Source organism: Sinocyclocheilus anshuiensis, unplaced genomic scaffold (assembly GCF_001515605.1).
Source record: "Sinocyclocheilus anshuiensis isolate Anshui unplaced genomic scaffold, SAMN03320099.WGS_v1.1 scaffold807, whole genome shotgun sequence".
In the NCBI taxonomy this organism is placed as follows: Eukaryota; Metazoa; Chordata; class Actinopteri; order Cypriniformes; family Cyprinidae; genus Sinocyclocheilus; species Sinocyclocheilus anshuiensis.
In genome coordinates this window covers 23,171-46,772 of record NW_015551077.1, presented here as the reverse complement: position 1 = coordinate 46,772, position 23,602 = coordinate 23,171, and the positions used below count along the sequence as shown (strand labels likewise).

The window sequence follows — 23,602 nt, the reverse complement described above, 5'->3', positions numbered from 1 at the left end:
TTATTATTATTTTATTAGTATACATGATTACATACCATTCACACAGCTAATTAATTGAAATTTATTAATTTCAACAATTTTTTTTCAATTTTACATTTCTCTTTATGGCAAGAAGGTAAACAAAAAAAAATAAATATTAGTAATCGTTTTATGTATTTATAATAATATATATTTTTTTATTTTACTTGTTTTCCTTTTTTTGTTTAAACTAAGTATTAGGTTTTTATCAATCCACAAACCCGCTGAAGTTTTTTCATAAACCCAATTTTGAGAAACCCTGATGTAATGTGATGTTTAATGTACTTCATGTTGTTTATAACAAAGAAAGGAACAAATATTTCTATTTTTGTATCAGTGTGGTGATACATTTACAGATGTGCATTTATGGTTGAAAACTATATAAATGTAATTTTTTTTTTAGAAAATGACCAATCATTTCGCTAGACCTTTATTCCTCAGCTGGGATTGTGTAGAGCCCTTTGAAGCTGCATTGAAACTGCAATTTGGACCATTGGCCACCATTGAAGTCCATTATATGAAAAAAAAAACGTAATTTCTTTGCGACTTAAGACAGACAGAAAGGCATGAACATCTTGGATGACATGGGGGTGAGAAAATTATCAGGAAATTTTTATTCTGGAAGTGTACTAATCATTTAATACGGAGAATTGGTCCTTGAAATAAAGTGTTACCAGATTAGGTTACACACACGCATAAATACACATTTTTAATTCAGAAGGTGTTGTGCCATATCCTCTACAATTATTTTTATTTCCACTGACTGAACTAAACTAGCTGGCGTATCACTTTCCCCCCAGTGAGTTTACAGCGCACAGTCATAAATCAGCTGGAGAGGATCAATAGAAATAAATAAGAAAGTAGCCCACAGGGAAGAACATTAACCCCCACCTACCAAATTTATGGGTTACTACGGTTTCCAGCTTTATAGCTTCAATACATCGTAAATAAAAACTGGTTACCAAACATGTGTATTTACAAAAATACCCCAATAGAACTGCTAACCTTGAGGGGACATTTTTTGTTTTTGTACTTTTTTTATATTTATATATTACATAATTTTTTAAGTTTTTATATGTAATAATTGATTATAATAAAAAAATATAAAATTACAAATACACCATTTGCACAATTCCATCCATAGCCTTTCCCCCCCTTTTTTTTAACACTTTCAAGGAAATTGTGTTGGTTATTCCAGTAATCCTCAGGTACAAAAATAATAAAAATGTTTTATGTATGTTAAGAAACTTAAAAAAGGAGTATATATGTTTCTGTTTTGAACACACAGAACATATTGTTGTTGTTTCAAGAGGAACTGCTGGTCTCTAGACAGGTGTTTCACAGAGATGCTGTAATCTTCTGCAGTATCTAAATAGCCTGCACCTCACGCTGCACTCGACCATAGAAATGCACAGACGGCAAAGTGAAAGCACGTTCACTTGAAAAGTGCGGAGCTCGACTGAACATGAACCTCAGTGAATCCGCAAGAGGAGACTATGCAGGCATGCGGATAAATCCACTGCCAATCATGGGTTAGGTTAATTAAAGGGATAGTCTACACTAAAATGAACATTTTGTCATCATTTACTCACCCTCAAGTTGTTCCAAACCTATCTGAATGCAAAAGAAGATATTTTGAAGAATGTTGGTAACAAGTTTCTGGTCCCCATTGACTTCCATAGTATTTTTTCTTGAGTATCTACACAGTAGTTTTGCATCCTTCATATCTCCGAAGAGTCTTTAGTTTGATCAGATTTATAAAAGAAAGATATAGCTTTACGATTCTCTTTGAAAACAGCCGAGCTCCTGGAGGCGCACCGTGGGCGGAGCTAAAGAGTCACGAGCACTTACGCACTGATTGCCAACAAAACACAGAAATTTGTTGTAGTTTTATTTACCGCCTACGGTTCCGACTCATGACAGGAATCTTTTATCGCTGGAAGCACTCTATATTTCAGTATCAAACGATGTGCAAATCCAGTGTCGAACTGGCCTTGTTTATAAAACTTTTGTCACTGAAATGACGGGAACAAACAAACACTCCTGCGAAACTCTCTTGCTGCCTCGGAAAAACAAACTGCATCCACTGTTCCCTTAACGCTGGGTTCTTTCCGAAACTTAGAGAAACCCGAAAGGAGTGTATTTGGCACAGAAATTCTCCATCATACGTCCAAATTGTTTTTTTTTTTTTACTTTGGCCATGCACGAGAATCAAACTCTTTAACAGTGTGAATAGCTCAGAATGCATGAAATAGCATTGGACCCCCCTTTAAATAACTTCTAATACAAACTATAACGATTACCAACAACACAAATATGAAGTATAATTTACACTTCACCAAGTCTAATTTGGCGAACACAAGGTATAAAAATATGACAATAATAATGACTTTTCATTATTTATACAGAGGTGTGATTTTGCACTTGTAAATCAAAATGAGGTGAAAACAGTGTGGAGAAATAAGCATAAATTAATAAATATCTTTGGGACATCTAAACATTTCTCTTTTATATCAAGTTCCTTCAGTACAGATTTGAGTTATGAGAATCTGTGACCTTATAAGACAATAAAATGCTGTTTCAGGATGGGATGCACTAAAGTCATCATAACACCTCCCTTGATGGGTTTCCGTACACACTAAACACACAGCAAATCACAGAGAAGATATAAGCTTCATTACAGCTTGCTAGCAGTTTGCAGAGGACAATATTAATGAGGCAGAAACCAAGTGTGCCCTACAAATTATCAGTGATACAGGTAAGAAGTTATTTACTATAGCCTATACTGTAAATACATAAAGTCCACATATAGGCCTTGAAATAAGGTAGTAAAACTGCATATGGGGTGTCAAGTGATATCCCAGTAACATCTGTTAGACCTTCACAGCCAGCTGCTGCAACCAGCATTCATCCGGTGAGCCATCAGTTTGTGTTAGTCAGCAGCTGTGAGATTCCCATGTCCCAATCAAAGTGCTTTGCATAGGTTGGCCTTGATATAATAATGTCTGAAGGATTCACTTCATTCTTCTGCCACAGTCATATTGTGGAGACTTGTGTGACATTGAGCGGTATTTCGAAGTTAAATAAGAACACAGCTTTGGTGTGTTATGAACCAGATTATGGTGAAAAAATGTGTGTCAGCATATTGTGGGCCCAGAAAAGATTCATTTGGACCAAATCCAAGATGCAAAGCAAGTTATTCTGAAGAATATATTGATCAGAACAGATGTCTGGTGTTGTAGCTCACGGTGTTTGCATGACCTCTTTTTTTTTGCAGAGGCATTAAAGACTATATATCAAAGCTATGAGAAATTAAAGCATATGGTACAGTGGCCCATGACTTGATTTTGAAGCATTAGTGGCACAAATCCCATGTTTTTTGTTGTGTTATGAACTATTAGATGTGATGATAACCTATTATGTAATATAAAACTAATATAGTATGAAATTTATAGTATGAATTACCAAATGGTGATTTTTTTTGCACCACCTTCTCAACTGTATCCTTCCAGGTTATTAAACAATGTCATAATTTTTACATACTTCCGTTGAATTGATATTCAATTCACTGCAGTAAATAATATATTTGAACACTTTAAATCAACTAATTTTAATTAAAAACATTTAACATTTAAAATATATGCAAAACTGTCCCACAGTTTGTGTGCAACATCATTTAATGTGGAATATATTATTATTATTTAGTCAAATCATAAACAGTTACTGTTAGTTAAACTGGATGGTACTATAGTCTTCAAGTAGAACAAGCAGAGAGGACTGTGTTGTAAATGTTGAATGTCACGATGAGAAAATGATCAGCTTTTGCAGAAAATGACGAGGCAGACCTCATTAGACAGAACAGCGGAGGCCAAATGTTAGGTGACCTGTTTCAAGCACAAAGGTGTCCTCAGGGTGTGTTAGAGTGCATGTAAGCATGCGTGTGTGAAAACATGAGCACATGAGTATGCATGCACGTGTGCACAATCACTCACACACACACACACACACACACACACACACACGTGTGGTGAATAGAAGGACATATACAAACAATAATAACAGGACCAGGTGATGATCAAAACACTCAGAACTTGGTCAGAGAATACTGAAGCACATCTGTGTCACGATTGTAGAACGGCACTATGGAACAACCTCAGTTACTTCACTCCAGCTACATGATATCATAAATATACAGGCTGAATATACTTATATTATTTGTATCATATCATCATCTGATGCGAATTCAAAAAGCAAGAGTTATAAAACAGCAACCTTGACATATCTGACAAAAAAGTGACACAATAAAAAAAAAATTCAACAAAGCAGCACCTGCAAGGGTGGCCAAGTTTTAATGCATAAAGCCACATCAAATTATTAATTTATCTTAATTAACAAAAATTAATCTATTTTTAAATGTCTATTTCCAATTTCTAATTAACCTTAATTAACAAAAACATCTGAAAATGTTAAACTGTGTCTACAGTGTATGTGCAACCCTGTTACCACATGACTTTCCCCATTACAAAAACGTAACAAAATGAAAATGTCCAAGTTTATCTGTATCCTTTCTAACACAAAGACAAATAGTATAATTCTGTTTTTTTTTTAATATATTTTGACACAAATCGTGTTCAACCCTGTTACCAACATTATTTCTAATTTAAAAAAAACAAACAAAAAAAACCAAATCAACCATATATTTTTTCTTTAATTTATGGGAATTCTACAATAATCAGTATAAAAATCAGCATTTTCTCCCAAATATCTAGACCCTCTTGAGTAACAGCTTATTTTAGGATACAATGTCAACACTGTTACCCATTCAGGTGTAGTTTCTATATTTTAATAAAAAATTATCAACAAATATTTTTGTTCTTTATCTGTATAAAATAAAAAAACAAGACAAAACAAAATAAAATGCTTTATATCCTTTTATAAAATAAAAACTAAGTCTTTGGGACTTGTGTGGCAAAAGTGGCAAGTGTCGCATTAGGACCTTAAATCAAAACCGTACTTTTGCAAGTTTTAGTTCAAACCGGCTAGTTTTTAGGGTTTAAGAGTTTTATATATATGTATATGTGTGTATGTATAAATAAACACACTTTCACCAGATCCTGACTAGCAATAGCAAATAGCAAATTTTGCTGTGAAATAACTGCTATTACTAAAATAACTGCTAATTACTAATTACTATTTAAAAGAAAATTCCTTTGAATAGTCTCTCATTCCAACTTCGCTGTAATAGAAAATATGTCCAAACAGTAAAGAAAATGACATTTGTCATGTAGATTATAAAAAAAGTTTTCTGTATTGATGCTCCTGAACAACCAGCTGTGAAATAATCCTTAGATCCTTGTGTTGTTGACTTTCCTCGCTTTAAGCATTTGTATGTCTATTTCTCACAACACAAGATCAGTAATACATGCTGCATGTGTAAATAATATCCACATGGCGGTTTTGGTTTGATTTAATATAAGGACTTTTGCGGTATACTTGCAATCTATCCTGTGGTGTGTAATTGAGTCAAATGTATCATGTTATTCTCTGCTGCTTACTCCCGTGTCTCAGACTCACTCTGAATGCACAGTACACAAGTGCAGCTCTGATGAACAAAGACGGCAGCTGAAGTAATCCACTCTGCATTCACTACCAACCTCCCAAACCTCCCTCTCCTCCTCTCCCTGGACACCGAAACCACTGCCATCAGAATACAGGAGCTTCCTGTGAGGGCCACACACCGAGCACTTCTTCATAATACAATATACAAACTGACACCGGTGCTAGTATTGGTTGTACTTCAGAGCTGATTCTTGTTTAATATTCCTTTAATTTGACACAAACAGAAATAAGGCTGTGAGGGATAGAAGTACAGTCCATTCAATCTACATTATCTCATTGGTATTCATAGCTATTTGTATGTAAAGTGTGTTTCAAGCACACATACATTTTGAAACATTTGCATAGATATGTCAATATCATGAACATTAAAGGATTCGGAAGCATGTGTATGTCCGTTTTATGTTTTAAGTGCTGTGATACAATGCTATTGTACATTTATCAACAACATACCTAACAATGATTTGTAAACATTTCTGTAAAGTTGTATGTAAAAGGATTTAAGTTTTAGGTGCTGTTGATACAATGCTGCACATCAAATGATTTTTAAACATTTAAATGTATGCATATGTATGCAAATGGTTTTATGCTTCAAATGCTGTCAATGGGCTGATACTGCACGCCTAGCAACAATATCATGAACATAATACACAATAAGCATAAAAGGATTTGTAAACATTTTTTAGTTGTACATAAAAGAGTTAAACTAACATAAAGTTAGCATAAAGCTCTGTTGATACAACGCTATTGCATTTTTATCCACGCCAAATGATTTGTAAACATTTGTGCATCTTTGAAGTTTTACGTGAAAGGGTTTATATTTTAAACTCTGTAAATACAATGCTGTTTGTCAACAACATCAAACAATTTGTTAACATTTGTACATCTCTAAAGTTATACATACACAAAAGTGTTTAGGTTTTAGGCGCTGTCGATACGATGGTACTGAAAGCTAATCAACTACATGAACATCAAAGGATTTGTAAACATATGTCTGTAAAATTGTACAGACATAAAAGGGTTTACGTTTTAGGTGCTGTCAATGCAATGCTATTGTAAAAAGGATTTTTAAACATTTAAATTTATGCATATGTAAATGGTTTTAGCAAAAATATCATGAACATAATACACAATAAACATCAAATGATTTGTAAATTGATTTTGTAAGGTTGTACATAAAAGGGTTTATGTTTTAAGCACTGACAATGCTATTGCATGTTTATCTACAACATCCAAGTCAAAGGATTTGTAAACATTTGTATGCTTGAAAAGCTGTACATAAAAGGGTTTACGTTTTAGACGTGTCGACACAATGCCGACTGTAAAGTTGTACGTACATAAATGATTTGATACTAATGTAAGATTATCAACAACATCCAATGATTTGTAAACATTTGTACATCCGTAAAGTTGTACATACATAAAAGGTTTTATGGTTTAGGCGCGGTTGATATGATGCTATTGTATAGTTATCAACAACATCATCAACATGAAAGAATTTGTAAACATTTGTACGTCTCTAAAGTTAAGCATATATAAAAGGTACTTTAAGTGATACTTTAAGTGATATGCGATATCATGAACATCAAAAGTTTCATAAACATTTGTATGTCTCTAAAGTCGTAAGTGCAAGTTTACATTAGATGCAGTCAACAACAGGTTGCTTTTATAGTTTCAGCGCCTATGCAAAAACGTACATATGCATTTTACGAACAAATACCTAATTTTTACAAATCATGTTTGAAGTCCACAATGAACTTAACATTTCACAGACTTAGCGATCAACACCAGCCACATGACAATACAATATACTTAACAGACTGTACATCTTTACCTCACAGACTTATTTTCCCTTGCATCAAATTAAATTGGGTAAGGTGGCCTGATTCTGTGAGAATGTAATGCAAAAGTCACGTCATGACTTCACCTAAGAAGACCAAGTCAGCATCTGTGCTGCTGATCCTAGAACAGTTGTGGAAAGGGCAGATAGGATCTCGCATTCTCTACATGAATCTGAGGACACACTGAGCACCTGACTGCAGAACAGTGTGTGGCTATAAATTACGATATCACACTCCTCCTGCTGCAGAACAAACACATGGATCTCAAGTGAGATGCGCTGCGGCTCCTGCTGCTGAAGATGACGAGTCAATTAAGAACATTCATATGCTGGACTGACTCAAGAAAGATGTCTTAATGTCTATCTGTAGGTAATGTAAAAATTTTTTTTATTGTTAAATATTTCCCAGTCCTAATTTAGTTTCATCTTGCACCCTGACCAGCCCAACACCGCAACGTAACTAATTATTTGTGTGAATCTGGGCGGCGTAACTAATCATTTGTTATCATATTGTTATGAGTTTTTCTGACCAATGGCAGATGGGTCTGGTTGGGGAACCTGTTTGAAAGTATTTTTCCTGTCATGTTTAATAATATTAGTGGCTTGAAAATTGTCCAGCAACCATTGTACGTTTACTTGCATGATAAATATGCATTTACACTACCATTAAAAAGTCTGGGGTCGTCAATACTTTTTTTTTTTTTTTTGGAAAGAAATTAATACTTCAGCTACACTTCATTATTCAATTTATTTTAAAAGTCTTACGGTTTCAAATAAATGCAGCTCTTTTCTATTCATCAAAAAATCCTGAAAATGTATCATTGTTTCCACAAAAATATTAAGTGGCACAACTGTTTACAACATTAATAATAATGTTTCTCAAGCAGCCAATCAGCATATCTGAATGATTTCTGAAGGATCATGTGACACTGAAGACTGGAGTAATGATGCTGAAAATTCAGCTTTGATCACAGAAATAAATTACATTTTAAAATAAAAATTACAATAGAAAACAGTTCATTTTAAATTGTAATACTATTTCACAATACTACTATTTTTACTGTATTTTTCATCAAATAAATGCCATGGTGAGCAGAAGAGAATTAAAAAAAAAACTTTAAAAAAATCTTAACGACCACAAACTTCTGAACAGCAGCGTATCTATTTTTGATTATAATATTTCTAAATATGATACATATTAAATCATCATATTTTGATGATTTATGATTATATGATATGATATATACATACAGCAGTAACCACAGTATATAGTACCAATATTATTAATACTGAATATGTAACCTATTTATGGTAGGACCAGACTTGTTTGACAAATCACTGTACAACTAATGTTCGAACAACACAATCTGAAGAATGAGATAATCCAAAAATGTTTTTGAAAAACTACACTCCAAAAAGTATTCAAATGAAACAAAGGGGACAAAAAAATCTAAACAATACATTGCTTAATGCATAATTAGTGTTACTGAAGAGTAAACGCACACAAACACAACACACACTCTCCTGTGCACGATACACACAGCAGCGTTCTCACACTACTATCCACAGCAATATAAAGCAGGTAGGATTCACTGTAGCTTGCACACTCACTGTGGTTGGCTCATGGTGTGATGTGCAGCAATTGCTGAACGGACGTCCTCTTTCGACTCTCTCAAACGTGAGCTCTAGTTTGTGCTAGACGGAGGCGACTTCACTCATACCACACCTGAGGAGAAAAGCAGAGAAACATACTCTCTTTAAACACATCGTAATATCAAGTAAAGGCTTATTAGCAACTTCTGTGTGTGTTTTAAAGCTGAAATTCACCACTATACGTTTATGAACGCATGAACATCTAGTTCAGCCGTGACACAGTTATCCTTGTGGAGCAATGAAATTGTCGCTTATGCAATAAAACCAACAAAGGGAGATATTAGATCCGTTATGAAATCAAACACTCGCTTAACTTCACAGTTTTACCAGTGAACGGTGACATAAATCAAGTGAAGAAACAGTTAAAGCTACGATTCAGCAAAGGTACATACTCCATTTATGTCTTGTCTACAAAAAGCTATTACTTATTTCCATCTTTATTGTTCACCAAACACACCAACACACATTGACCTCTTGTGACCACATGCATGCCCCAGTAGTTTTCACAATAGAAACTTTCCATTAAATAATCTATAGCCTAATAGGCTTTTCAGCTAAATATTAACATTAAGATAATTATTAAAAAATAATAATTGTTTTTGAAACAGAAAAAAAAAAAAAAAAACGAACTAAAAGGTAGCATCAAAAAAGCTTTGTTTTGGTTCACAGAAATTAAAACTGAACTGAAAACTGAAAATAGTTTGAAAATAGTGTAGAGGAGTATATATATATATATATATATATATATATACACACACACACTTGGGACTTTTGACATTCTTTGTGAAACTTAATCAAATTTAATAGCTAATAGGCCTATATATAATCATCTGTTAAGCATTCTATTGCATAATAATGTTTGTTAATGCTATTAAGAAAAGACATTGCATACACTGTAAAAAATAAGTGTAATTTTAACTGTAAAATTTTGTAAAAACGCTACGGAAAAAAAACAGTTAATAGGTTAAAAGTAAGTTCCCGTCAGTTTTTCTGTATTTTTTACAAAATTATTCTGGCAACCACAGCTGCCAAAATTATTTTATAAAAACTACAGAATTTTTTTTACAGTGTAGATATTTTTTCTTTAAAGTACTTTTCATTAGCATGAGAGGCAAACAGCACCTTTCACCTAAACAAGAATGCTAAAACGAACCCTCACATCTTCCCCTCTCCTCTACCTTGTCCCACTTCCATCTGTTCAGACTTCCTGTCTCACGGACCTGTGTACGCTATGCCTTATTTGGCTTAATATGATTTGTCTTGTGTACTAGTTTCACCTCGTCCCCCAGCCTGAGGTAATACCTTTTGTAAAACCGCTAGAGTTTGAGACACCAGCATTTGTCAGTTTCAGTAAATGAAGCTTTCATCACAGCACTTCAGTGATTGAAGCCGGTGGTAAACGAGCGCTACGGACCATTCTTTTTATTGATGCCTGTCCATACCAAGGTTGACAACTTCATCGCACCTTGACACAAAAAAGGGCAATCGTAGGCAGTCTGAGCTTTGTGTAATGCTTACCCTGCTGAAAATCAAGCTGTTTGTACAATAATAACCTTGTTTTTTTTAATTGTGTTGAGGTTGTTATTAAATGTGAATGAAGCACTATGCACTCAGCTCACACATGCATACCATATGTAGGACAGTATGAATTCTGGGAATTCAAAGGGCCAGCCCTCGCTACAAGAATATGTCTTGTCCCATTTGAGGGACCCCTTTTAAAAGGGTCAAAGAAAGTATAAACTAATCATCTTTAGCTCTCTGTAACCTCTTTTGTTTGTATGATCCCATATAGCAAAAAAAATTTATTTTCAAAATATACAAAAAAATATATTTGCTAAAAGAGGTTTCAAAATATATTTGCAGAAATATGTTTTCTATAATATATATTGGCTGTTTTTTTTGTATATTTTTGAAAATATATTTTAAAAATAAAAATATATTTAAATAAAAATCAGCAAGGAGCTACTTTACAATGTTCCAAATTAAAAAAAAAAGACAATACAATATATGAAAAAAGAGAACATTATTAAAAAATTCTAAATCTAGTTTTGATATCTAATAAGCTATTTTGTCCTCATTTGTTTTTAGCCTACATATAGGCTATTGTAAGATTGGAAATATATTGTCTTGCCTTTAAAATACATTTTGAAATAAGTTTTGGTATACGAAGGTTGAAAATAATATTTTCTTTGAAAAATATATTTCATTGAGCTTCACTGCTTGCAACATATATTTAGCTTATTTAAAATACTTTTAGAATTTTTTTTTTTACCATATAAGATTATCAATTTAAAGGCATAGTTTGATTTGTGAAATGGTTCATTAAAACTGGTTCGACTGGTTCATTGAAAAGAATCGACTCTAAAGAATGATTTGCTTAGTGATTTTGTTCTCGTGTTCGACTCAGTGATCCGTGAACTGGATCGGTGAACAAATTATATAAATTTGTATTAGTTGATTCTTTTTAGTTAACTGGACCGAATAATTTGTTTATGAATTAGATTGGTATGTTTGTGATTCATTCATGAATCAGACATGTTCTCAAATGTCAATAATGCAACATATAGCAGTTATCTAGTTAAAGCCGGCAATATCATCATATCTATACCTATTCTATGTAATTTTTGACCTTTCTAATAATTGACTGCAAGCTTGCATTCAGACCTGCCTCCATCCATTCAACAACCTATAGATGGAACCAAGTCTTGATAATCTGTTACCCTTGAGTGTAGGTCACAATACGGAAGAAAAGATCTGTCACTACTTCGGTTTCATTGTGACTTTCATACCTCACAGAGAGGGAAGATTATCAACTTAAATATCAACTTTCGTAAATATAATTTGATTTAAAAAAACAAATCGGAATGTAGTGCACATTTCCTGCTTGCTATTTTTTAATGTGTTTTTGTTATTTTATGGAGTCTGGCAGTGTTTGTCACTATGGGCTGTATGGAAAAATTTTCAAATCTTCAAAATAGTTATAAAGAAATTCTCAGAGAAGAAAAAACATTTTTTTTTTATAATCATGATTTTCACTTTGGCATAAACTACTCCTTTACACCCTCTAAACTGAGATTTGTTTCTAATGTACTCCTTTCTAGGTTTATACCAATACATCTTGTTCTGATATCAAATATTCTGTTAAAGGGGTCATATGATGCGATTTCAATTTTTCCTTTCAGCAAAGGACCAGCTTAAACCAGCATCCCAGTGTCAAAACATACCTAAGCAGCATATGCTGGTTTTTTCAACAGTCTACCTGATCTGACCCATAAAAATTACGTTTGTTGTTTGTTATGCTACTGTAATCAAGTCATTTGAAGTAATACTGTTGACCTGAATAAAGCTTTTTAATTTATAGTTTAGGACATATCACACATTTTAGTTGACCTTAAAAAAAAAAACAGCCAGCATAATATATAATATTACCACCATATATACTTTCTACATTAACATAACGTTTCATTTTAACAATATGCTACATTAATTAGTAGCTAGCCTAAATGTTGAAATTAATTAACATTAACTAAGATTTAAAAAAAAAAAATGCTTTAGAATTATTTATTCTTAGTTCATTTTAACTATGTAGTTAACAAGTGCAACCTTACTGTGAAGTGTTACCGATTTTTTAAACGAATTTCTGTATTTTATGAGCTTGTGATAATTGTGCTTTGTGGTGATGTAATTTTTAAAAAAAAAAAAAAAAAAAAGGGGGGGGGGGACGAATTTGTATTATATATTTTATGAGTAAATGTGATGAATAATAACAATAGCTTATGTTTTGTCAACGTACTGTCCGATATAGAGCGACCCGACAGTGCTGTTGCTATGGTTACCTCCTCACGCAAAGCCAATATCTGTCCACATATCTAACTTTTGTGCAAATATAGTTGAATCATACCATTTATACATATATGTAAAAAAAATACACACCTTTTACCCCCAACCTTCTTTTAGCTCATTCGCAATCTGTGTACTCCTCAGGTGTCCTCAAATCCTGTAGTAGTAGGCAAACTCTAAACACTAGCTGAAGGGAAATTCAGGTCACGTAGGCTTACCAAAACGTCCGCATCAACACAACATCAGATGCGCACTGTAATTTATGAAAATGGAAGTCGTGTCTTCTATTTCCCAGGCCTAGAGGAGCTATCGGTGGTCTTCTGATTAAAGCATCAGCTACTCAGCACCATGACAGCTCGTGATTTAGTGATGCAATTACCAAAATAACAGCAAACACCCATTAAGCCAATAATTGGTGGAATGGAAGCGAGAAGAAGCAGTGATGAAATGCTCTTCTCCAAGGGGTACCTACCTCGATTTACATCCTTGAAACTTTAATCGTGTCTCCCTGGCCCTCGTGGTTATGATAACGTGTCCCTTGCCGATCATCAGAAGAGGCTTGATGCGTGAAGGCAGAATTACGTTTGTTGTTTGTTATGCTACTGTAATCAAGTCATTTGAAATAATACTGTTGACCTGAATAAAGCTTTTTAATTTATAGGTTAGGACATATCACACTTTTTAGGTGACCTTAAAAAAATTACAGCCAGCATAATATAATATTACCACCATATATACTTTCTACATTAACATAACGTTTCATTTTAACAATATGCTACATGAATTAGTAGTTAGCCTAAATGTTGAAATTAACATTAACTAAGATAAAAAAAAAAATGCTTTAGAATGATTTATTCTTAGTTAATTTTAACTATGTAGTTAACAAATGCAACCTTACTGTGAAGTGTTACCGATTTTTTAAACGAATTTCTGTATTTTCATGAGCTTGTGATAATTGTGCTTTGTGGTGATGTAGTGAAGTTTGCCAAATTGTAAAAAAAAAAAAAAGGGGGGGGGGGGGGGACGAATTTGTATTATATATTTTATTTGTAAATGTGATGAATAATAACAATAGCTTATGTTTTGTCAATGTACTGTCCGATATAGAGCGACCCGACAGTGCTGTTGCTATGGTTACCTCCTCACGCAAAGCCGATATCTGTCCACATATCTAACTTTTGTGTAAATACAGTTGAATCATACTATTTATACATATATGTAAAAAAAATACACACCTTTTACCCCCAACCTTCTTTTAGCTCATTCGCAATCTGTGTACTCCTCAGGTGTCTTCAAATCCTGTAGCAGTAGGCAAACGTATCCGTTCTGCTGCTTCTTTCGCGAATAAAGCGGACGATGAGCAAAGGCGAGCCGTAACACGAGCATCATCGCTCAGCGAGGTGACATTAGGAGTCTACACGTCCAGAGAAAGGCATCGTTTTCGCGACAGGAGGAGTGCATTGTGTGTCTGTCGTGTTGTGCTGAGGGCTTCCCCCTTCAAATCACGCCAGGGACTCCGTCTCCATCGTGTCGATTAGACGCGATTCGATTGAAGCATGAACGCCAGCATCGCTCCGTTATGTGGAAGGAGGCGGTGGTGGAGGAGGAGGGGATTTATTACGTAGAGAAAACGCTTTTCTATTGGTTTTCTGTACGAGAGATGGCAAATGTTCTTTGGGATAACCTCGCATCCATCAAAACACCTTCTACTACCCGTCGAGGTGCGAAGTCACGCGGGCATTTCCACGACTAACGTTATGTCCCTCACAATTACTACTGCGTGCTGCAAACACACATCAGTCATGCATATAACGTCAAGCGCTGTCATGAGTCATATGGAGATGGCAGAGGTGACATTGAGATGCGAGGAATGCGTTTCAAACATGACTATCGATCGGGGAGGTGTGTGAGACAGTGAGAGAGATGGAGACAAAACATAGGTCTGCTCTTGTTCAAAGCTGCTCCAGACTTTCAGATAAGACTATCATATTACTACTGTACATCCCATTATAATACTATCTTACAATAGTAATATCATCAAACCATTAAATACTATCACAGTACTGCACATAATGCTTTCATACCAATGTACATCATTCAGCTATAATACTTATCTTACAATACACTGTAAAAAGTGGTGACTTGCAATCTTTACCGTCTGTAAAAAAATTCTGTGACATTTACGGTAAAATACCGGCAGCTGTGGTTGCCAGAACTTCACCGTTAAAAATATGGTAGCAACATTTTAGGTTTTACAGACTTAACTTAACCTCTCAATAAAAAAAACGTATTTCATTAACTGATGTAATGTTAATAAACCAGCATATTGAAGTACTAATATCTGTTTTGAACCATTGTAATACTAATAACCACCAAAAACAGGTAGTGATGAGAAAGTCACGATGAATCAAAGCTCATCACAAACAGCTCTTCCACAAGCTGAAGAAGGAAGTACTTACATATATACAGAAGTTGCACAGTGTCATTCACACAAACACTAAACACCATCATGACGTTTTTTGAAATGAAAAAAAAAAAATTAATTTTATATATGACTTTTTCTTTTTCACTTCCAAAAACCGTAATTTTAACAGTATTTTACTGTAAAATTACATTAAATGTAACAACAGTTATTCACCGTATATAGTATGGAAAGTTACTGATAACCAATTAACAGGTCTTTACTGTAGCATTTTTTACAGTCTTTTACTGTTAAAATCACAATCATTTTTTACAGTGTAAAGTTAGTAGAACATTGTAAGTAACGTCTTTGTAACCTTTAAATTATATTCATGAAAGGAAAACGGGCCATTTCAATGCTTTAGACTGAACCAAAGCTCATCACAAACAGCTTTTCTATGAGCTGAGAAGGGCAATACTTATATATAGAAGGTGCACACAATGTCATTCATACAAACACTAAATCCCATCATGGTGACACACATGATACTGAAATAATGCAATAAACATTCATTTAACAACATTAGATTTAAGATTAAACCCTAATGTACACAACTGATAAGAAAAAACTAAGAAGAAACATAGTTATTTCAATTAAAAAACAAAATAGGAAGTGTCACGCAGGGAATTCTGGGAGTGTCTATTTACGTTTTTTCAATGTAAATTATACAATGACTTTTTCTTTTTCACTTCCAAAAACCGTAATTTTAACAGTATTTTACTGTAAAATTACATTAAATGTAACAACAGTTATTCACCGTATATAGTATGGAAAGTTACTGATAACCAATTAACAGGTCTTTACTGTAGCATTTTTTACAGTCTTTTACTGTTAAAATCACAATCATTTTTTACAGTGTAAAGCGCCGTATACTGCTACTTGGTTTGACCCATAAAGTGTTTTGTTGTTATAAATTAATGTATTTAGGTTAAGTGATATTAAATAATATTTTTGACTTGAATAAAAGCAATTAAAAAAATTTTTTTTTTCAGTTTACTGGTGTGATCATGCTACTTACGTAATATCATAACACTGTATATACTACTAATCTCATAGTACTGTCATATCATAATGTAGATTACAATTGTCATTTTGAAATACTATCATGATATAGCCTACTATAATATTCCTGCACATTATTCCAGTATCACAGTATAATATAATATTTGTAGTACCATCAGACTAGCAGTGTACTGTTACTTCACATTATAAAAATAAATTTGTCTAGAGTACAAACATGTATATTTGCCAGTTTATTAAGTGAATTTACTGTTCAAAAGTTTGGAGAGGTTAACATTTTTTTATGTTTTTGGGGAAAAATGTCTCTTGTGCTCAATTGATCAAAAATACAGTAAAAACAGAATTATAATATTGTGAAATATTATTACATGCCACATGATCCCTCAGAAATCCTTCTAATGTACTGATTTGCTGTTCAAGAAACATTTATTATCCATGCTGAAAACAGTTGTGTTGCTTAATATTTCTGTTGGAATCGTGATATTCATTTACTAACTGCTTGTTTTCTTTAAAAGAAAAAAAACACTAGCTTCTCTAATCTTTTTGTATTCTATCTGTTTGTTTTCTTTTTATTTATTATACAATTAACAAAAGCAAAAAAAAGGCCTCTAACACTAGCTTGCGCTATTCGTTTTCTATTCTATCGGTTTTCTTTTTATTTATTATATAATTTTAAAAACCCTTGCTATGTGTACTGCATTAAGCTAACTGAGACTTGTTATAGCACTTGCATATCATTGCTCTCTTGTTGATTTTGATTGCTTCCATTGTCCTCATTTGTCGCTTTGGATAAAAGCGTCTGCTAAATGACTAAATGTAAATGTGATCAATTTTATTTTCAGGATTCTTTGATGAATAGAAAGTTCAAAAGAACAGCATTTATTTGAAACTGAAATCTTTTGAAACATTATAAGTGTCTTTACTGTCATTTACCGTATGATCAATTTAATGTGTCTTGACTAAATAAAAACATTGATTTCTTTCAAAACAAAATTCCTACTGATCCCCAAAATTTGAACAGTATATTTGAATATTAGCTTTTTTTTATTTAAAATATATTTTCTAAACCATGCGTTTTGTTTGTTTGTTTATTTATTTAACAGCTCATTTTTGACTGTGGAATTATGGCAAATTATCATAAAATGTATCTTTTTGAATGTAAACACATTTCTGTTCTTTTTCATGATTTAAAGTTGTGGTTATTTGACCTCGTGTCACCAAAACCTCAAAACTATCCCATTCTAACGGTTTTTGGTGACTCAACATGATGTTGCCTTTTGTCCTTCGTGTGCTCTTTGAACGAGGAATGTAAACAAGCAATTAAAGTCTGCAAAGTTCCCACGATTCCACGCATACCTGCGACACGCACAGAACTTCCCCATTAGCATATCTGGCATACCAAAGTCTGACACCAAACCCAGCCGGCCTACTCACACAGAGAGCAAAGCAGTCTCACTGAGAACCACGCCTGCTCTTAATGCACTTAATGCACTTAAAACAGTACCACCCCTCACAGTTTCTATTAATACATATCTGAAGAAACCTAAAGTTTACGATGCAAAAACACTTCATAACCCAACGTTAAATGTTTGAACCTGCTCAAAATAATCAATAAAATCCAAAAAAGATGGAATAAATATGGTGATTTACTCCTTAGAGCAGCTTTCTACTGTACAGAAAGTTTCAATGTCTCTTTTTTGTTGGAAGTTTGTGATGCAACGGCATGTAATTCCCTACAAATTAACTCAGACGCATGATGAGAATCATTCCATTCACAAATGTGGACAAACAGCAATCACAACATTTCTGAGCTCAAAGGGATCCGCCCACCACACTTATGTGACTCTGAACCGCACAGTGACATTTAACTCAGAAGTTATTTGAGGAAGACAGATTTCACCTGGACGGTAAGTCTTCACTGCTACTTCCATGAAACACGGTGTGTCATTAGGATTTCGAACATCTCAGCAAACTTTCTAAAACTGAAGCCTTCGAAAAGTGTATGAAGTCAAGCACAAAACCGGTAAACAGGTGAGTCATCATGAGACAGACAAGTTATGAATTATGCTTTTAGAAAAAGTTGTATTGCTCAGAAATGGATTGGGAGCCTGAATGGGGTTCTTAGTAATGTTTCATTTAAATATCAACTTTGTCTCAGATGTTTCTCCTAAAATTTCTTAGGTGAAATCCAAACAGACACAAATGAAACACAGTTTGAGTACAGAGCTATGAAATTAATGTGGAATTTAATGAGAAACATTTGATTTCAGATTGAAAACTTTTGACGTTTGAAAGAAAATCTGATAAGACACTCAATCAAAAGCCTTAATTTGCTTTCCATCTAATCTCATTGCTGTCTAAGAGAAACAACTGAGATATTAAATAAATCTAACATCTTTCATTAAATAAAATGTCTTTACATTTCATAGCCAATACAATCAACTGAGTGTTTAAAATACAGATACTATTATACTTAATGTGATAACTTAATATATTTATAATATATTTGAATATCCTATAACATACTATATTACAGTATCCACTGAATATACTATAACATTTCAATTTAACATTTAATAAAAAAAATACTTTTTAATATACCATTTAAAAAATGTACACATACATAGCTATTAATAATGATGATCATCATCTCTTACATATAGCATATTCATTCTGTATGAATGTTGAGATCTTTCAAAGCAACCAATAAAACCAAATGATTAAAACATTTGATTAATATATATATATATATATATATAAAAAAGGATTAAAACATGTAAACTTTCTGAACAAATGTAAGCTAACCTGACCACATTTACTACTTTGTTCTCAGGTGTGCATCAAGTGACTGCTGTCAGTTAAAATTTCCATTACGAGAAGATCTATTCAGTATTTCCCATGATGGCAGGTAATAAAAACAAAGAAATTAGGGAAAAATATTAAAGATAATAAAAATATAACAAGAAAAGGAATTAGATATAAAATCGTATCATGTGCAAATCACACGATGTTGTTTCCGTGATGTGGAATTCTCGAAATGCAAATGCAAAGTAAATGCAAAATAAAGGCGAGATAAATAAATGATGCATTTACTCTTTGTTTCCTTTGGTTTTCCTCTTGTTATAGAACACGGTGTCCCTTGCACTGGGTCAGAAGCCACCTTTTGCATGAATGGAGGAACATGCTTTAAAATACCCTCGGTGTCTACTCCCACATGTGTGTAAGTATCTTCACGAACAGAATATCTCTTGTTTTGTCATTTACATGATAAAATACCTATGAAATGTTTTGCATGAAACCCTTGTCCTGTAGATGCCGTGCAAACTACGAGGGCAGCAGATGTGAGCAGTTCCAGCTGTTCAGCTTCTTGCAGGACAGTGAGGAGAAGGGCATGATCGCCGCTGTGGTCATCATCGCCCTCCTCATCCTAGTGGTGCTCGGTGTGGTCATCTACTACATCTGCAAGTGAGTCACATGCGCTTCTGACACTGAAGTTAAGCATTCAACACAAGTTTTATCGACATTATAAAGAAACATGCGGTGGATTATCACAAAAACTCGTCTCTCAGTTAATAAAAAGAACTGTCTACAGTAGCCTAAAGCAGTGGTTCCCAACCCTGGTCCTGGAGCCACCCCAACACTGCACATTTTGTATGTCTCCTTTCTCTGACACACCAATTTCAGGTCTTGGAGTCTCTACTAATGAGCTGATGATCTGAATCAGGTGTGTTTGATTAAGGAGACATGCAAAATGTGCAGTGTTGGGGTGCCTCCAGGACCAGGGTTGGGAACCACTGGCCTAAAGCATTTAAAACGGAAGTTGATATAATTAAGCACATGAGCAAGATTATTAGTTCTTGCACAGCAGGCACGAGGCGGTGAGGTAATCACAGCCCTGCTAATAGACTTTGAAAAATACCTATAAATACTTGCTTTTTATCCACCGCAAGAACGCTACCATTTGTAACTTGAATGTGCGAGACTTCCGGTGTCATAGGTGTCACAATAACTTCCAGTTATTTTATCTGTTCAAAGACAGTCCGTTATACTACTTTATATCGCAAAACTGCAATTGGTATTTGTTATGATAGAATTTCAATGTATAATCATAATCTTAAACATACTGATTTTGCAGCGCGCATTGTTTTACCATTTACTGCACTTTGTTATTCTTCTAGTTAGCCTGTTTACCTGGGACGGCTAATGAAACGGAAGTCTCACACATTCATAGAAAATAGCTTACTTCCACCTTGCAAAATAAGCTGGTTACAACATTTCTGTAAATAGTTCATAGTGAATAACTTACATTTTGGACACTATATCGCCAGTTGCTTGATCTGTTCGCTCCGCCAACGAATTTGGTTCCAGATGAAGCCACAGTAGAATGAATCATTTGTTTATGAATCATTTTTTGAACGAATCGGTTGAGTGAATGATTCAGCGTGACACAACGGAAGTGAATAATTATGGACATTTGTGAACTTCAAAATATTCACTGTTTCACAAGTATAGCCCGAATAGCCACAAGAAGTAAACAATATACGTATAAGTGTGTGGAAAAAATAGATAACAAACCTTTTGTAACATTTTATCAAATTTTACAGCGCCAAAAAAATCCTAAAATGATGGGAACAATTTTACAGCTCAGATATTACACACAGATTTTAGTGCAGAAATATAAGTGCTTTTATAATAATACAATTAAATGTAGAATTTTAAATCCTTCAAAGTTCGGTCCAATTGACCTCCTTTGTAAATGCCTCATCCTAACCTTTAAAAAAAAAAACAAAGTTCAAGTTTTTTTGTGGTAATCAACCTTTTTTTTGTTGTTGTTTTTTTTAAATGCCATCCAATGTGTTTAACTTGAACCCAGAATATTCTTTTAAAGATTGTCAACTTATCGATATGTTAACATCATCTTTTATTTTATCTTTTTTAACCCCCAAAACCTACAAGAAATGAACACTCTTTTCTATCTTTACTATTTATTCCCAGAGTAAAGAGAAATGCCCAGAGTCAACCAAAACCTGAGTACTGGAGAGTCAACTCAAGAAGGCCTAGTCAGACGGTGTGACTCGACTTTTCAAACTCAGATGCATCATGAGAACTCGACATTGGTTACTAAAAGAGGCTTTGATGTTTTGGACGACTCCATTATTGATAGAGGAACAACTTTACCCATACAGTCTATGACTTTACCTTGTAACATCGCCCCCTTGTGGAGGTCTTGGACTCAATGTGAAAAATGTGTCAGCTGCACAATAGCCCAAAGTGCCAGCTACTCTCAAAATATCTTTCTTAATGTTCATAGATTTTGTAATTAGTTCTGTCAATTAAAACATCTTAATTTAAATATATAAAAAGGATGCAGATTCTATACAAGCAAATTGTTACCATATCAGATGTTCAATGGAAAGCAATACATTTCAAAACGAGCATCCTTAGCATTGATTTTAATTATAATTAGATATAGAAGACTTAATAATTTATATTATAATGGTCACATGTGCCGTGTACATACATTTTTTACAGTGTGCTGTTTTTGTTTTGGCTGAAACTTTGATTATACACATTCCTTTTTTTATTTCCTTCAATTCTACTGGATTATACTGAAATTCCTTCATAATGTTGAAATGTTTTACCATTAAATGTAAGTAACAACAACAAGCTCAATCATTAATATACACCACTGGACTGGACATACAATAATTTTATAAAATATAATCAGACACTATTCAAAGAAAATATTTTTCAAAAATCAAACATGTTCATGTTATAGAAGCATGTTACTATTTTTGCAGTATGTGTGTATACTGTGCACAGTCTGTATGTCTAATATCTAGATGAACTACTGTATGTGCCAAAATGTGCAATATACTGTACAACAGAGCACAATTAATGCACAATGTCTTCCACAATGCAATGTGATTCCAGTGAAATTAATGAACCAGATGGATGCATATTACCTAAAGTTTTACCAGTGTTTTCCTCTCACTATTAAATCTGACTGTCAAAAGTTTTAAATATTTAGATAACCTTCAATTTAAAAAAACTGAATTCTGTGGAATGGTTTATTGAGTTTCCATCTTAAATGCTTAAAAAATTAAATGAATATGAATTAATTAATCTACCTTACCTCTATCTCAAACGGTGTCAGAGTTTAATTAATTTAAGTGGGTACAGTTTATAAAAAATTAAAAATATGTTTTCAGTACCGTATATAAAAACAATAAAGGCATAATCTGAAAAACCAAAAACATGACAAATATGGATTCAGTACTGTATATAAAAACAATAAAGGCATAATCTGAAAAACCAAGCCTTGTGCATTTTAGGGAATAATATTCTGAATATTTTACAGTTGGTTTGATATCTCTATCTCAAATGAAAAAAATAATAATCTGAAAAATGAATCTTGTGCATTATAGTGAATCATATTTAGAGATTTTTTCAGTTGGTTTGATACATTTATCTCAAACTGTGTCAGAGTTTAATTAATTTAAGTGGGTACAGTATATAAAACACATGAAAAATATTGATTCATAAAAACAATAAAGGCATAATCCGAAAAAACAAGCCTTGTGCATTATAGGGAATAATATTCTGAATATTTTACAGTTGGTTTGATACTTTTATCTCAAATGATGTTGTCGTTTAATGGATTTATATTACTGCATACATTAAAAGTTGTAAAATTATTATAAAACACATAAAATGGTAATTCCAAAAACGGAGCTTTGTGCAATAATACGGATGTTTTCCCGAACATTTTAGTATTGGTTTTATATTACAATGTCACGTAGTTAAATTGTTTAATTAATTTAAATGGTAATTTTTATTTATTTATTTTTTTACATTTTTTCCCCTAGAAATGAAGCCTTGTGCAAAGTAAAGGGCATATATTTATGTCTATCTGAGTCAGTTTGGGCTCAAAACATAACAGCTGCAAAGAGTTTAATTGGCAAAAAAAAAAACAACGAATGTCTAATGAATGTCAAACGTCAAACTAACTTGACCGCCGTATCTATGGGAATGAGCCGCGGGCCGACACCGCAGCGTCAGGTGGTTTGGCGCCCTCACGCCCTCAGCGCCTTTGACCAGGTGATGCACTCTTACCATAGCGAGCCGCTGCTTTATATCTCCTTTAGATCAAA

General features: G+C 33.5%; 1 protein-coding gene and 1 long non-coding RNA gene across 2 annotated transcripts; one reads left to right on the top strand and one right to left on the bottom strand.

The window, feature by feature from the left end:
• Window positions 1–2,175: 2,175 nt before the first annotated feature.
• LOC107662439 (uncharacterized) lies at window positions 2,176–17,270 on the bottom strand. The gene is made up of 3 exons (XR_001631215.1): window positions 17,260–17,270; window positions 6,839–6,842; window positions 2,176–2,295 (listed from the first exon to the last, which is right to left on the bottom strand). It is a non-coding gene; the product is annotated as an uncharacterized LOC107662439 (long non-coding RNA).
• Window positions 17,271–19,531: 2,261 nt separating this feature from the next.
• On the top strand, window positions 19,532–21,719 carry LOC107662467 (pro-neuregulin-4, membrane-bound isoform-like). Its single transcript, XM_016452510.1, has 3 exons — window positions 19,532–19,668; window positions 19,761–19,913; window positions 21,444–21,719. The coding sequence occupies exons 1-3, from the start codon at window positions 19,532–19,534 to the stop codon at window positions 21,520–21,522; spliced, it is 369 nt and encodes a 122-aa protein (XP_016307996.1). The 3' UTR covers window positions 21,523–21,719.
• Window positions 21,720–23,602: the final 1,883 nt, after the last annotated feature.